Source organism: Triturus cristatus, chromosome 12 (genome assembly GCF_964204655.1).
Source record: "Triturus cristatus chromosome 12, aTriCri1.1, whole genome shotgun sequence".
In the NCBI taxonomy this organism is placed as follows: domain Eukaryota; kingdom Metazoa; phylum Chordata; class Amphibia; order Caudata; family Salamandridae; genus Triturus; species Triturus cristatus.
This window is the reverse complement of record NC_140595.1, coordinates 711058850-711074444: the sequence shown is the minus strand read 5'-3', so window position 1 is coordinate 711074444 and position 15595 is coordinate 711058850. Positions and strand designations below refer to the sequence as shown.

At 50.0% G+C, this 15595-nt stretch overlaps 1 protein-coding gene across 1 annotated transcript in view; it reads right to left on the bottom strand.

The window, feature by feature from the left end:
• LOC146780371 (hydroperoxide isomerase ALOXE3-like) overlaps nucleotides 1-15595 on the bottom strand; it is a 343450-nt gene that overhangs the window by 174945 nt on the left and 152910 nt on the right. Inside the window, exon 3 of the mRNA XM_085636765.1 lies at nucleotides 5622-5706. Coding sequence (XP_085492891.1) covers nucleotides 5622-5706 — 85 coding nt within the window. The remainder of the gene's footprint in view (nucleotides 1-5621; nucleotides 5707-15595) is intronic.

The following is a 15595-nucleotide window of genomic DNA, read 5'->3' as shown; positions in this document are numbered from 1 at the left end:
GCAACTAAAAGGAGCATGAGACAGAAGATTTTAGATACAAAATAAAGATAGCCATCGGTTGGAAGCGCAATGTAATGAGAGGAAAAGGATCTGGTGTGAAGACATGCAGAATGCTGTGGGTGCTTATTCCGCAATTGTGAGTGCGAATTCAGGAGAGGAAAAATCCTCTATCAAGAAATAATAGGAGAATGATATAGGGACAGAAAGTGACGAGGATGTTGAGTTTTTGGATGACGAGCTGAGGTAAAGACCAACCAATGGACAATTTAGCACAGCGCACAGGCCACCGAAACAGAAGTCCCCAGAGGACAGCTCATCGACAGGTCTCCTTACAGATGCAAGTGCACCCCTGATATATGCAGATGCTAGTGCTCTTCAGATACCAGTAGTTCTAAGTGTTACCCAAACGCCAGCAGCAAAACGTGCTATTATTTTATTTGTAAGATTGAGGTGCCCCTTAAATGTCTCTACTAGGATAGCCCTTCTGAAACTCTATACACATTACCCCCAGGTCCCTCCAGTCATCGTCCCCTTCATACTAACAAGTGAGCTAATCTATCTTAAAGACAGAAAAAAGAAAAGAAGGAATGCTGGTACACCCCTCCCCCCTCTACTGGGAGTACATAATGGAACTCTACCCAGCATTCCTCCTGTTCTTTTTTCTATCTTCCGGGCTTACCTGCTGCTGGGCTGCGGGTGTCTGTCTGGTCTTCCTGAACTCTCTCCCTGCCCGGCTTGGGGGGGAGTCCTGGTGGCTCTTCGGTGGTTCCTGTTTTTTTCTGGGAGGTGTGCTGCATTGTGCTTTCCTGCACAGCTGGCCTCCTGCTGAGGGTGTCTTCACCGTGCCTCCTGGGTTGCCGGGCACGTCAGGGTGCTTCCTGAGTCCTTTTTCCACTAAGTGCCGGCAGCCCTCGGGTGGCTGGGGCACTTCCATCCGGTCTTTGCCTGACTTCCTGGGTTTGGGGCAGGAAGTCAGGTGCCTCTTCATGTTCGGCTGGCAGCGGTGGCGTGGGGTGCTTGCCGGCCCTTCTGTAAGTACAGCAAAACATTTTTTCGTTCATTTTACTTGTCGCTGTTGGTTTGTTGTCTCCTGCTGTTCTTCAATCCTGGGAGCAGTTGTGTGGTGCTGCTTGCAGTCCCTGCCTTGTGCGGTCTGCTTTGTGTCCGTCTCCGTAAATTTTTTGAGATTTGGAGGAGGAGGCCTGCCTACTGTTCAGTGCCCGGGGTTCTGGTTGGTGCGCTGCTGGTTGGGCTTTGTTTGGGACACTCTTCTGGACTTTGCATTACTGACTTTTCTGCTGATTCCCTGTTGGGGTCTGTTCCCTGTGTTTCCTGCACTGCGGTTCTGCACTTGCCATAGGGAAGCATGCCAGGAGGAGCAGGCATGTTGATGTTTCATCTTCGTCTTACTCTGTTTCTTCTTCTTCCCCATCTCCTGCGCGCTCCAGACGGCGTATGGAGGGGAGTGAGGCCAAGATTAAACGTCTCATTAAGGAGACCTTGCTGGAAATGGGTTTCATGCCTAAGCCCAGGAGCTCTGGTCAGGCTCCACCATCACCGTCTTCTGCTTCTGTGGAGGAGTGGTTGGGGGGTGATGAACTGAAGGACAAGTACATTGATAAGGAGTTGTTGTCGGACTTGTTGAAGCATGTGAAGTCCAATCAGGGGTTTCCTTGCGATGATGCCCCGAGCACTTATGGGGGTTCCTTGCTTCGCCAATTCCAGAGCACTGCTGCGGTGGATGTTCCGGTCCATCCTTATATCCGGGAGGTGCTTAACAGGGAATGGAGGGACCCTGATTGCATTATGCTTCCTCGTTTCATGGCAAAATCTATCCTCTTCAGGATATGGCCAAAGACTTGCCTAACTCCATTCCCATCGATTCTTTTGTGGCCAGTCTGGTGGGTCGTACTTCCTTGGCTGAGGACGCGGTGGTCAGGGATCCTGTGGACATGAAGGTGGACGCTTCCTTGCGAAAGGTCTATTTTGGTTCCCATCTGGCACTCTAGGCTGGCATCTATGGGACTTATGTGGCTCAGTCACTTATTTCGGATATAAAGTCACTGTATGGGTCTATGGATGATTCTACTGACTGTTCAGGGCTTCTGGATCATATTGAGAGGCAGGTGGAGTTCCTGTCTCATGTTTCCTTCAACGTGGTGAGAGCCTCAGCCCTCTGTGGCGGGGCTTGTGTGGCGGCTTGCCGCAACTTGGTTCTGAAGGACTGGAAAATGGATTTGGCCCAGAAGTCTTCTGCCCTGCAGTTGCCCTTTCAGGGTACCATGATGTTTGGGGAAACTGCATCGTCTTTTTAAGGAAAAGAGGCATTCTTCTTTGTTCAAACAGTCTTCCTCAGTGGCTGTGTCTTCGAAGCCCAAATCCTTCTTCCATCCTCCCTCTCGCAGGCAGTTTTCTCATGGCAGGGGGCGGGTTCAGTTATGGTAAAGGTCAGGACAAGAAAGCAAAGTCTCCTCCAGCGAAGCCTCGTTCCTGACTATCTGGCGACCGACGCCGGATCCTTGGTAGGAGGTCGGCTTCAGTTCTTTCTTCCAGCCTGGATGAACTCTTGTTCCCATTTGTGGGTGCTGGACATTGTGAAGATGGGGTACCTCATTGAGTTTTCGGTTCCTCCTCCGGACTCTGGGGTCCGTCCGACTCCCTGGCTGTCTTGTCCGTCCAAGAGGTCGGAGCTGTGTCTGGGGGTCAAGGCTCTGCTGGACAAGGGGGCGGTGCAGGAGGTCCCTCCTGTGGAGAGGGGTCGGGGGTTTTATTCCATAATTCTCCTAGTCCCCAAGGTGACAGGGGGGTTCCGTCTTGTCCTGGATTTGAAGGCCCTGAACAAATTTGTATTACGTCTACCTTTCAAGATGGAGACTCTCCAGCGGGTGATTTCCCTTGTTCTGCCGGGTCATTTCATGTGCACCCTGGACCTTCAGGACGCCTATTATCATGTCCCAGTTCACCCCCATCTCGTCGGTTCCCGTGGTTTTGTCTTCAGGGGAGGCATTATCAGTTTTAGGTCCTGCCCTTTGGCCTGCGGTCGGCCCCCAGGGTTTTCACCAAGGTAGAGGTGCCATTGGTGGCTTTGTGTCATCTTCAAAGTGTTCTGGTTTACCCTTACCTGAACGATTGGCTCCTTCATGCCACTTCCAGGGATCAGTTGTTGAAGTTTCAGGACTTGGTGTGTTCAGCATTGAGGGCCCATGGGTTTCTATTGAATCTCTCCAAGTGTCAGCTGGGTCCTTCCCAGGACTTGACCTTCATAGAGGCTGGTTTCGTCACCGATCTGAATTGGGTCTTCCGGCCAGTGTCTCGGGCGGTGACCTTGTGCTCCCTTGCTTGTCATTTTCTGGAGGGTCCTTCCTTTTCTGTCCATCTCTAGTTGCGCCTTCTGGGTCTGATGGCGGCTACGGTGTTTACGGTGCCTTGAGCGCGTTTTCATCTGCAGGCTCTTTGGTCCTTCCTGTTGGCTTGATGGGATCCATTGTCTCGCGATTTGTCCCTCTTGGTTCCTGTGTCTCTCTCGATCCTCCCTGCTCTGCGCTGGTGGACGGTGTTGGACAATTTTGCCAGGGGTCTTCCTCTGCAGTCCTCACAACGGATGCCGGTGGAGTGGGGGGCGACTCTTGGGCTGGACTTACTAAGGGTCGTTGGTGTCTTCTGGAGAGTCGGCGGTTGTCCAATTGGCGGGAGTTGTCAGTTGTGTTCCGGGCATTCATGGGGTTCCGGAGTCAGCTGTTGAACCGCAATGTGCTGGTTTGTTCAGGCAACACGTTGACGGTGGCCTATTTGAATTTCCAGGGGGGTATCCAGTCCAAGTCCCTGAATGCTGTGGTGTCCCCTTTGTTTTGCTGGGCGGAGGGGCACCTCTTGTCTCTGACAGCTGTTCATATCCGGGGAGTGGACAATGGGGGGGCGAATGTCCTCAGTCGGTACTTCCACGCCTTCCAGGAGTTGGAGTTGGCTTTGACTCCATTGGCCTTTTGTCTGGTGTGCGTGAGGTTTGGTCTTCCTTATCTTGACCTCTTTGCTTCCCAGCTCAATGCTCAGCTGCCCCGCTTTCGCTCCTGTGTCCCGCAGGTGGGGTCATGGTGGGTGGATGCTCTGACACTCCCTTGGCCGTGTCAGCTGCTGTATGCCTTTTCCTCCCATTGCTCTGATCCCTCGCTTTCTGTCTTGTTTGGTGATGGAGAATCGGGAGGTGGTGGTGGTGGTGCCGTTGTGGCCCCGCCAGTTGTGGTTTCCAACTCTGAAATTGTTGGCTGTTCGGGGTCCTTGGGTCTTTCCATTCCCTTCATCTCCCTTACGGTCCACTCCATTGTTGTCCCTCCGGCGGCTTCGTCTGTCAGTCTGGAAGTTGAAAGGCAGCGGTGGAGGAGTAGGGGTATCCCCGAGCATTTAGCTTTGGCGATTCAGCAGTCCCGGAGTCCATCTACTCTTCAATCCTGTGGTCATCACTAGGGGAACTTCGAACATTGGTTTCTGGGTCTGATGTTGTCTCCTTTGGTTTGTCCTTTGCCTGATGTTCTCCAATTTCTCTGGGAGGGGTTTGAGAAAGGTGTGTCTTTCGCCACTTAGCGGGCCCAGTGGGCAGCTATCCAGGCTTTCTGTTCGCCTTGGAGGAATTTGCCAGATGTTGAGGATCTGGTTTCTCGTTTGTTATGCAGCTTTTCTATTTCGCGTCCTGTGGTTCGGCCTTCTTTTCCTCTTTGGGACCTCCCTTTGGTGTTGAGGGCTTTGGTGGCTGCACCTTTTGAGCCTTTGGGGGAGGTTGATCTGAAGTTTATCACTTTCAAAGTTTTTTTTTGGGTGGCTATTACTTTGGCTAGGCACCTCGGAGAGTTGGGGGCGTTAATGGCTAGGGAGCCTTTTCTTTCCTTTTCCGAGGATGGCGTTCTATAGTGTGTTAGTGACTTTAAATCACTAACACACTATGCGACTCATTATTCACCTAGCGCACTTGAACCTTATTTGAGTGCACTAACCCTTCCCTCACCAGTGGTTTTCTGCACTTTATTACTACATTATGTATACACTCACCACTAACTATCTTACGAGTCACACACGGCAGTCCCCTCATGTACTAAGACTTATTTACAGCTTTTGTTTCCCTTAAGAAGGGTGTTATACCCGAAATGCATTGGAGCATGAGGAGGTTGAAATAATAAAATTGGATGAAACATCATGTATAAAATCAATCACGGAAGTGAATTCATATGAAGAAAAAATAAATATGAATCAGTGAACTTTGACCTGACAATTGGTGTTTATACAAAGTAAACAGCTTTTACAACCCCTCACGGGGCACAGTTGTGCCTGAGGGGACGTCCCCTATTGTTGGGTGTACAGTCTATACTCGTCCCCTTCATGGCATCCGTCCCTCCCTCCCGGGCTTCCTGGCCATCATCTGAGGCTTGGTGGTTCAGGAGGACAACAAACCTTCTCTTATATGCTACTGGCTAAATTATAAATTATACTTATGTTAGTTTGTCTGTATACATTGTCCTTTTTAGAGTGCAGATAGAATAGGATGTCCTATAAACTACAGGGATGTAGATTTTCGTATCTCAGTTGCTAAAGTTTAAGTGCTCAAAAAGTTCACATAACATAGAATGACTCACTTGTACGTCTCTCGTCTCTCTTTCAGCTCATTTTCCCTCTGCTTTAGGAGAAGGGAGTTGTGAACTTCTGCGGAGGCCAGGGTAGCTGCTCAAAAAGGTCAAAAGAAGAGTGATGTTCAGAGAAGACTTTCATTGAAGAAATGAAAAATATCAAAGAAAAACAATAAAATGCACACAAGTTAGAATGCGATGCCTATCAAATGCAAGAAGGAAGATCAGATTCAGGTGATGTTAACCTGTCCCAGGTAGAGACAAATAGGACTAACAAGTAACCAGTGGCGGCTCACAGAGGGAGTGCTGCCGGGTTGTGAAGCAGGGTGGGAAGGGGCAGGGTTGGGGGGTAGTGGATTCTGACATACGACAGTCAGGAGTAAAGTAAATATAGAAATAAATAAACTATTTACCTTGCGCTCGCTGCATCGCCGAGTTGGCGATGCAGCGAGCGCAAGGTAAATAGTTGTATTTACTTATTTACTTACTTTACTCCTGACTGTTGTTTGTCTGACTTCACTACCCCCCACCCTGTCCATCTCCTGCCCTGCCCCACCACCCCGCAGCACTCCCTCTGCAAGCCTCCACTGCAGATAACACATTTGAAATTGTCCAAGGAACAGTTGTGGTACATTTCCTTTCTATAAGGCGTTCATGCTTAGTTTGGTTAATAGCTTTCTGCCATCTTCCTTGGAAATAAAAACCACAAAGGTTACCTTTAACTCTGAAAATATGTTCCTACTTGGCCCTCCGAGCCTCCATGCAAACCCCTCCCACAGACTCTTTCCTCTCCATACAAGGACAACAAATTAGTCAACAGTGCCAATCTACAGACCCCATACAACACAAAAGTCTTCCAGTACTTAAATGGGCCGTAATATGGAGTTGATAAGAGCTCTGGTCCTAGCTCATGGGACTACCCAATATATGCCTTGCAAGATTCTGAGAACCCTGTTGCCAAGCTACAGACCCAGGTAGTTAAAATAATGCATGAAGTCCAACAAATTTTGAGACATCAAGTTCTCCCTGAACTTTCTTCATTGGCTTCCAGAGGAAATCTGAATCAAATCCAAGGCTATCTTGAGGTTATGAATCCATGTGGGGCAAAGACCCAGAATACATGCAGAAACTGGCCATACACTGTTCTTCAGCCACAAATCTGATCATCATCCACCCTACTGATTCATGAATTACTATTGAAGAGCATGAAACATGTTGACAGATCCATGGCAGTGCAGTAACCCCGAAAGTGGAGCAACATCAACCCAGTGACCAGGATATTTGCTTTTACTAGTTCCAAAGTAGAACATTTAATGACTTTCCAATATTTGATCCAATAGAGAAGTTATTTACTCAACCAGGCATTCAATGTTCCTAGGTGAACCACGAGAACAGAACACCCTTCATTCGACAACTTTACGGGTTTCCCAAGACACAGTCTGCTGTCATCGTTTTGAGGAGCATAACATATTTACAAATTCAGTGGTTATTCTCCCAAACTTTTTGTCCTTGCATTCCCTTTTGGTCAAGCACTCATTTACTCCCTTTCAGAGATTGGTTTGAAAAGTTGATTCCAATTCAATTTTTCGCCTTAATGGACAGGGTTCATTTTTCAGTGCATTTCATTGACTATCGAGTTCACCTGCTCTTCACGGGAAAGTCTGTCACGAGCAACTGCAGAAAGACATCAATTTGTGGTATTTAAGAAGTTTGACCACTGCAGTTAATCTCAATAAGTCGTTAGGTGCTGGAACATTCTCCCAGCTACAACAACCAAGCAAAAAAACTTAAAATATACTGTGCATGTTTCACACGCATCACCTTCAGCCATTTCCTTCAGGGTATAGAGGCTTCTATAAGATTAATCAAATATGGAAACCATGGAAAAAATCTCCCGAGAGAGTGCAGGGCAAGATTCTTCATGGCCTTGGCTGTAGGACATGATCTAAGTTTAGTGTTTTTCGTTCGAGTTAAATTATTTTCTTGATATTTAGGAAATCGAGACAAATGAATGCAATATGATGGGCTTTAAAAGTTGAATAGAACAAAACGAGAATAAGACAATTCATGTAAAACCAATGTCCAATAAGTCCTTCCTTGGACACTGGTTGCACCCAAACAAATCATCTAGTATCATTTCTGGGGTGACCTGATCCCTCTTCAATTCATGGGGGAGTTGTAACACTTATTTTAAAATCCATACACTAGCATTCATATGCAAGTGATGGCCTACAGGAGATATCGTAAAATATTGCTGTGTGGGAATAAACTATCAATAATGGGGTAAACTTTCACACAATGATTATTTACACATGTATTAAAGTGGTAAATACCTTTGGCACACAACCCAAAATTTCCCAGGAGGAGTGAATACTGTGGTGCCATGCAATGGCTTGAAGGAGTTCAGAAGGAAAATAAGAAAAGTTCTATTCTACTGTAGAAAACCATTGACTTCCTCATCAGAGCTACATGCACAGTCCAGCTATATGGTACAACTAAAAGGTAGAAGCTTTTTTTATAATTTTGATTTAACATTGACATTTATTGTTGTTACAGTTTGTGGAACGTGTTTTATGGTTTGGGACAAAATATTGCAACATGCATCAGAATTACCTTGAAAATGTTACCGAAGTATTGAATTGCTTAATGCCAAATCAGTCTAAAACTAATTTGCAATATGAAAAATAAATGCTGTAATGAGTTACAGTGGGCAGTTGACAGATGGGGCAGCTTTCTGTAATCTTCTGCCACTGCACTGTGGGTGACTTCAAAAGTATGTTGGTAATTTAAAAACACATGAAGTACTGCCTCTTGAATTGCTACATAGTTGGTAGGGTAGAGAAGAAAGTGAGTCAGCTTCTAGAATATCCACATTGCGTTGTTTCTAATTTTCTCCTCCTCCTGAGTCTATGCATCTTCATTTCCAACCTAGAGACACCTACACTATATTGAGTTAGTTTGTGATTAGTATTTTTTATTCTCAGTATGTATACTGCAAGGTTGCACCCTTTTTTTTATTAATATGGCCCATATCCACTAGTCCCTCAATTCTTTATGCCAGTCTTAAAGTAGTAAATTAGATGGGTTTTTATATTTCTGTTGTATTTTATGCTTTAAGAAAAGCAGACATGTAGCACTTTTTATTAAATGAGACCTGAACTTTACACTGCTTCCTTTTGCTTGAAGGTAAGAGATATCAACCATGTTCATGTCTGTATGAATGGTAACTTTATATGGACCATCAGAATCGGTGTATATATGGAAATTAATTTTTTCTGCTGTGGTTCTGTAAAACTCAAAATCTTGGATCAAAGTATATCCCAATACTTTGCTGCCATACAGTAGGTTTCCACGAAGTATTAACCATATCTTTAGAATGGATTAACCAACTATAATTATATTTTATTATTACTTTATGTGATCAAAAGTATGATCATTTACATCATAAAAACAGTACATGAGAATAAAAACAATTCATATTGCATTAAAAGAAGGGTCATTAAGATATTTGTTAAAATACAAAGTTATAGGTCCCATAAAAACATAGTGAGCAAGATCAATCATAAAAACAGGTATAGCTAAATAGGTAAAACAGTGTTCAGAGACTAGTTAACACATTTTGACCTCTTCCACCAGGCAAATAAAAGGAATCTCGAGATAGCGAACACTAACTGTTAGAAATGAGGGGGCTCTGGTTGACGCAGGTGTGAACCCACAACAAGCAGGGACCCTTTACTTCTTGTCAGGGCGAAGGATGACTCCCCAGAATAACCCCTGCTCACCCTCTAGGTGCGTGGCGCGAGCAGTCTAGGCTAAGTCTCAGGCGTACACGGTTAAGCAAAGGCAATTATACATACAGTAAACCCCTTGCATGCACCACAAACGGACACCAATCCGGGAGTATATAAAAATAAGCTTTTATGTAGTTTCAGCAGAGTTAAATACAAGGCCCAGTAACGTTGAACTGATGGGGCCACAATTCTTGGAAATACGGTCAAGTTCTCTTGGTTTTACGGAAAGTTCTTTAGGCGGGCACAAGGTAACTGTAGGCCTCAGCGCACTTCGTGCTGAAGCAGCGCCCGGGGAGCACACAGCAGATGACAGGGAAATAAGAACGTTGCGGACCCTGGATCCGATGCGAGCTCGCGGTCGAGTTCGTAAGTACAGTACCTTGTTTCTTGACGCAAAGGCGGGTGCGGGATTTCAGCGGCTCTTCGACAGAAGAGCGAGGCGGCGTCCGGGGCTCCCACACTTCACGATGGGGGTCTGATCTTCAGGCTCACGACAGGAGCGGGGTGTTGCAGGTGGCGGGTGAACAAAGCGGGGCAGCCGGGCACGCCGATGCGTCCGGGCCGTCCGAGGCTTGGAGATGCTCACAAACGCCGATTCCGGCGGGAGGGTGAAGGGGCACAGCGAGCCTCCACGAGCGAGGTGACGGGGCAGCCCAGCACAGCGTAGGGGGAGCGGCTCCGATCGAGCGAGGCTCTTCCCAAGGCGGGGGCGGCTAAGCAGTCCTGGTCACGGCTCAGGGAGGGACTGGGCACGAGGGTCACAGCTCCGGCGAGGGAAAGGACACCACAGTCCAGCAGCAGGCGAGTGAAGATCAGGTAGAGCCCAATGTTCCTGGGGCTCAGTTCAGGGGGCAAGCTCAGTTCCAAGCCCTTGGAGATCGTTTTGGAAAAGCACAAGTTTTGAAAGTAAAAGTAAAGTAAAAGTATTCAGCAACAGTTTCTCTTCTCTCCTTTGGCAGCAAGGTCACCACTGCAGGCCAATCCCCCAGGATAGGGACAGTCTTCCTCCTACAGCTTTCCCGGTGCCTCCTCCTCAGGCAGAGATTCTTCTTGGTCAAAAGCGGATCTAGTTTCTTAGGAGCAGGGCTCCTCCATTTATACCACAAATCTTTTGTTCTCCCAGGCCAGGGGGGCCCTTGCCTAGTTCAGTCCGGTTTCTGAGCACTTTGTTTACGTGATGCAGGCTTCTTCTTTCAGAGTGCAGGGCAGAGTCATCAGACGCTCCACAGGGGGTGGAGCCGGCATCGAGGTAGCGGAGCACTGTCCTATTCAGAGCCTAGGAGCACTCCTCCCACCCATCTACCTGTCGATCGTCCTATTCATACCAGGCTACCTAGCCCTGCCCATCTGGGTTCCCCCAGCCCTGTCACTCACACCAGCCAGACATCAGATACACATCACGCAGAGGCGGCTGAAATAGTTAGGCAAGCAAAGGCCAACTTTCTAAAAGTGACATTTGCAAACCCGGAATATTAAAATAAACCTTGCGAAAAGATGTACCTTATCATTCCGAGTTCAGGCATACTAAACTCGATCTCCTACCATGTTCCCTGGGTCGGTTAGGATCATAGGGTGTAATAATCCAGGCCGCCCATACTGGCCTATGAGAACAGGGTAGCCTTACAGTAGTGAACAACAAAATGGCGGTCATTCACTACCAGGACATGCCACGCATCTAGGCTTGTCCTACCTCAGGCTCACAATGCACCCTGCCCGTGGGCCTACCAGAGGGGTGACTAACATGCAGCTAAGGGAAGGTTTCGGGGACCGGCAAGTGTGGGCACTTGTCGGTCGGCGCGTCAGTACCAGACTGCACGCAGGCTCTGCGACGGCAGACCTTAGACGTATTTTACCGGCCGCTTCCGTGGGTGGCACAACCCGTGCTGCAAGCCCACCAGCGGCGTTTGCCTTTACATGCCCTGGCGCTCCTGGCGCACTTTACTGGGGTCTGATAGTAAATCAAACAATCCAATCATGGAATCCAACCAACACATACAATTTATAAAGGGAGCACTCGCACCGTGACACTGGTTGGCAGTGGCACAGCGCGCTGAGCGGCCAACACCATAAAATCACCTGAGGCACAGCGACAAAAAGAGGAAGGGAGACTCACGCCAAGGTGCCAGGTCTAACACGTGTCCCCTCCAGCTGAAAGGTGGGGAGAACTACCCTACCCCAGGGAGTTCCTCACCACTAAGGCGGAAAAATCTGGACAGACCGTCAGCATTGGCGTGATCTGTACCAGGGCGATGTTCCACCGTGAAATCCATCCCCTGTAGGGAAATGGACCACCTCAACAGCTTGGGATTCTCACCCCTCATATGCATCAACCATCTGAGGGGCCTGTGGTCCGTCTGAACCCGGAAGTGAGACCCAAACAAGTAGGGTCTTAGCTTCTTCAGCGCCCAGACCACAGCAAATGCCTCACGCTCAATAGCACTCCATCTCTGTTCCCGTGGAAGTAACCTCCTGCTAATAAAGGCTACGGGTTGATCTAGGCCCTCCTCATTAATCTGTGAAAGAACAGCCCCCACACCATGCTCTGAAGCGTCTGTCTGAACGATAAACTCTTTGGAGAAGTTGGGAGCCAAGAGCACGGGCGCCGTGCACATAGCAGTTTTCAAGGCCTCAAAAGCTCTCTGACAGGTGTCAGTCCAGATCACCTTCCTGGGCTGCTTCTTCGAAGTCAGCGCTGTCAAGGGGGCAACCAGGTTGCCATACCCCTTGACAAACCTCCTGTAGTACCCGGTGAGACCTAGGAAGGCTCTCACCTCCGTCTGGGTTTTGGGCGCCTCCCAATTCAGGATGGTTTCTATCTTGGGCTGAAGGGGTGCCACCTGGCCACTCCCAACTTGGTGTCCCAAGTACACCACGGAACCCTGCCCGATCTGGCACTTACTCGCCTTGATCGTGAGGCCTGCCTTCCGCAGCGCCATCAACACTTCCCAGAGGTGTCGCAAGTGTTCCTCCCACGTGGAGCTGAACACGGCGATGTCATCCAGGTAGGCTGCACTGAACGAATCCAGCCCAGCCAACACCTGGTTGACCAATCTCTGGAAGGTGGCAGGGGCATTCTTCATCCCAAATGGCATAACCCGGAACTGGTAGTGCCCATCTGGGGTGGAAAATGCTGACCTCTCTTTGGCCCCCTCGGTCAAGGCGATCTGCCAATACCCAGACGTTAGATCAAACGTGCTGAGGTAGTTGGCAGCCCCTAGCCGATCGATGAGCTCATCAGCTCTGGGGATGGGGTGTGCGTCAGTCCTAGTGACTGAATTGAGTCCTCTGTAGTCCCCACAGAACCGGAGTTCGGGTGTGGCTCCCGGCGCTGCAGCCTTTGGGACCAAGACCACGGGGCTGGCCCAAGGACTGCTAGAAGACTCAATGACCCCGAGTGCAAACATCTTGGAGACCTCCTCCTTGATGCATGTCCTCACCCTGTCAGTCACCCTGTAGGCCTTGTGCCGTACAGGAGGGCTATCCCCAGTGTCCACATCATGGACGCACCAATCAGTGACACCAGGGACCAGGGAAAACAGATCAGAAAATTGTCCCAGCAACTGGCGACAATCATCCTGTTGCTCAGGGGTCAGGGTGGAAGAGAGGATGACACCATCCACTGACCCATCTTGCTCCTTGGCTGACAGGAGGTCCGGAAGAGGTTCGGTCTCCTCTTCCATCCCCGCATCTGTTGCCAAGAGCATGCCCACTTGGGACCTCTCCAAGTGGGGCTTGAGGCGGTTGACATGTAGGACCCGTAAGGGGTTCCTGGGAGTCTTCAGGTCCACCACGTAGGTAACAGGACTCTTTCGCTCCACCACCTCAAAGGGACCGGTCCACTTATCCTGGAGCGCACACGGCTCCACGGGGGCCAAGACCCATACTTTCTGCCCAGGCTGAAGCTCTACCAGAGTGGCATTCTGGTCGTACCACCGCTTCATCTCCTCCTGGCTGGCTTCCAGATTTGCCTCAGCAAGTTGCCTGAAACGCCTAGTCTGATTCCTGAAGGCCAGCATGTAGCTATATACATTCTGGGGAGGTTTCCTGGGAGATTGCTCCCAGCCTTCCTTGACCAGACTTAGAGGTCCTCTGACGGGGTGACCATACAGAAGCTCAAAGGGACTGAACCCCAGAGACTTCTGTGGCACCTCACGGTAAGCGAAGAGAAGGCATGGTAAGAGGACGTCCCACTTGCGCCTCATGGGTCCTTCTAGGCCCATTATCATGCCTTTGAGGGTTCGGTTGAATCTCTCAACCAACCCGTTTCCTTGGGGGTGGTAAGGTGTGGTGAACTTGTAGGTTACACCACACTCTTGCCAAAGAGATTTCATGTACTTGGACATGAAATTGGTACCTCGGTCAGACACCACCTCTAGAGGGAATCCCACTCGGGAGAAAATTCCCATCAGTGCACGTCCCACCACGGGGGCCGTCACTGTCCTCAGAGGAATGGCTTCCGGGTACCGGGTGGCATGGTCCACCAGGACCAGGATGAACCTATTGCCCATCGCTGTCTTGGGGTCCAGTGGCCCTACAATGTCGATCCCCACTCGCTGGAATGGAGTACCGACCACAGGGAATGGCTGGAGTGGAGCCTTCTGCTTCCTTCCACTCTTTCCACTTGCCTGGCAAGTCTGGCATGTCCTGCAGTGAGTATCCGAACTCCTGCGCATTTGGGGCCAATAAAAGTGGGTGACAAGCCTTTCAAAGGTCTTGTCCTGCCCCAAATGCCCTGCCAATGGCACATCGTGAGCCAGCCCCAGTAGGAAGGCTCTGAAGTCCTGGGGTACCACCAGCGCACGGGCTGACCCAGGCTCAGCAACCTTAGGCTCTGTATATAGGAGGTCGTTCTCCCAGTAAATGAAATGTGATCCTGACTGATCACCTGCGGCCTGGTCTGCAGCCTGCTGCCGCATACCCACGAGAGAAGGGCACTCCTTCTGTGCCTTGCAAAAGTCCTCCCTGGTGGGACCCCCTTCCTGCTGCCAGTGGGTCAGCTCCGGCAGGTCTCCCAGTTCAGCTATCTGCTCCCCTGTAGGCTCCAGGGCATCCCCCTCAAGGTCTGCTTCCTCCTGGACCGTGGGAACTTCAGGGGCCGGCTTCCCACGCCCCTTGCCCCTTCTCTCTGAGGCCGGTTCCTGGGCCTCCCTCTCAGGCTCCAGGACCTCTCGAGTACCTTTACTGGCTGCCATGGACCGTGTGGTCACACACGCCCAATCCGGCATACCCAACATCTCCAGGTGAGCACTCCGCTCCACCTGAGCCCAAGGTGAGCTCTCCAAATCGTTCCCTAGCAAACAGTCTACAGGCATGGCGGGCCTCACAGCTACCTGAAGAGTACCAGAGACCCCCCCCCACTCGAAGGGAACCTGAGCCACCTTGCAGTGCCTCTCTGTGTTGTCAGCGGCAACAACGGGATAGAATGCATTGGGGACCACCTGCTCCTGAGACACCAGGTGACACCTGACAGCGGTCACACTGGCTCCTGTATCTCTAAGAGCTTCCACCCTATGGCCATTTATGGTCACCCACTGCCTGTACTTCTTAGTGTTCTCAGGCAGCTGGGTTGGAGGGACCACTTCACGGTCTCCTAGCGAGACCAGGGACATCTCTGCGGGACCCCACCCACCTTGGACATCCCTCTCCTCCCCCAAGGCTACACTAGTCACCTGCCGGGGTGGGGCACCAGTGGGTGCTGGTTTACCAAACATCGGACACTTCACATCAGAGGCAAAATGCCCCAAATTGTTACACCTGTAACATCTTACGGGCCCCTTCTGAACAGGAGGACCTGTCGGGGCCCCGGTCGGTTTCTGGGGTGGGGGAGGCTGAGAACCCTTCCCTTGGTTCCCGTGGGGATTATTTTGTGGCCCTTTTTGGAACTGCTTCTGTTTACCCCTGTCCCCCCCACTCTTCTGCTGGGGACCCTGCCCACCTTTGGCGGAATCTCCCACGGTACCCTTGTGGACCCTGGTACTGACCCAGCGGTCCGCCTCCTCAGCAAGCTTCCTCGGGTTAGTCAGCTTACTATCGATCAGGTGCTGGCGCAGCTCAGGAAAACAATTACTGGACAAGTGCTCCCATGCCATTAGATCAAGAAGCCCTTGATAATCAGTCACCTTACTACCCTTCACCCAACCATCCAGCGCTCTGCAAAAGAAAGTCACATACTCCACATACGTACTATTGGGA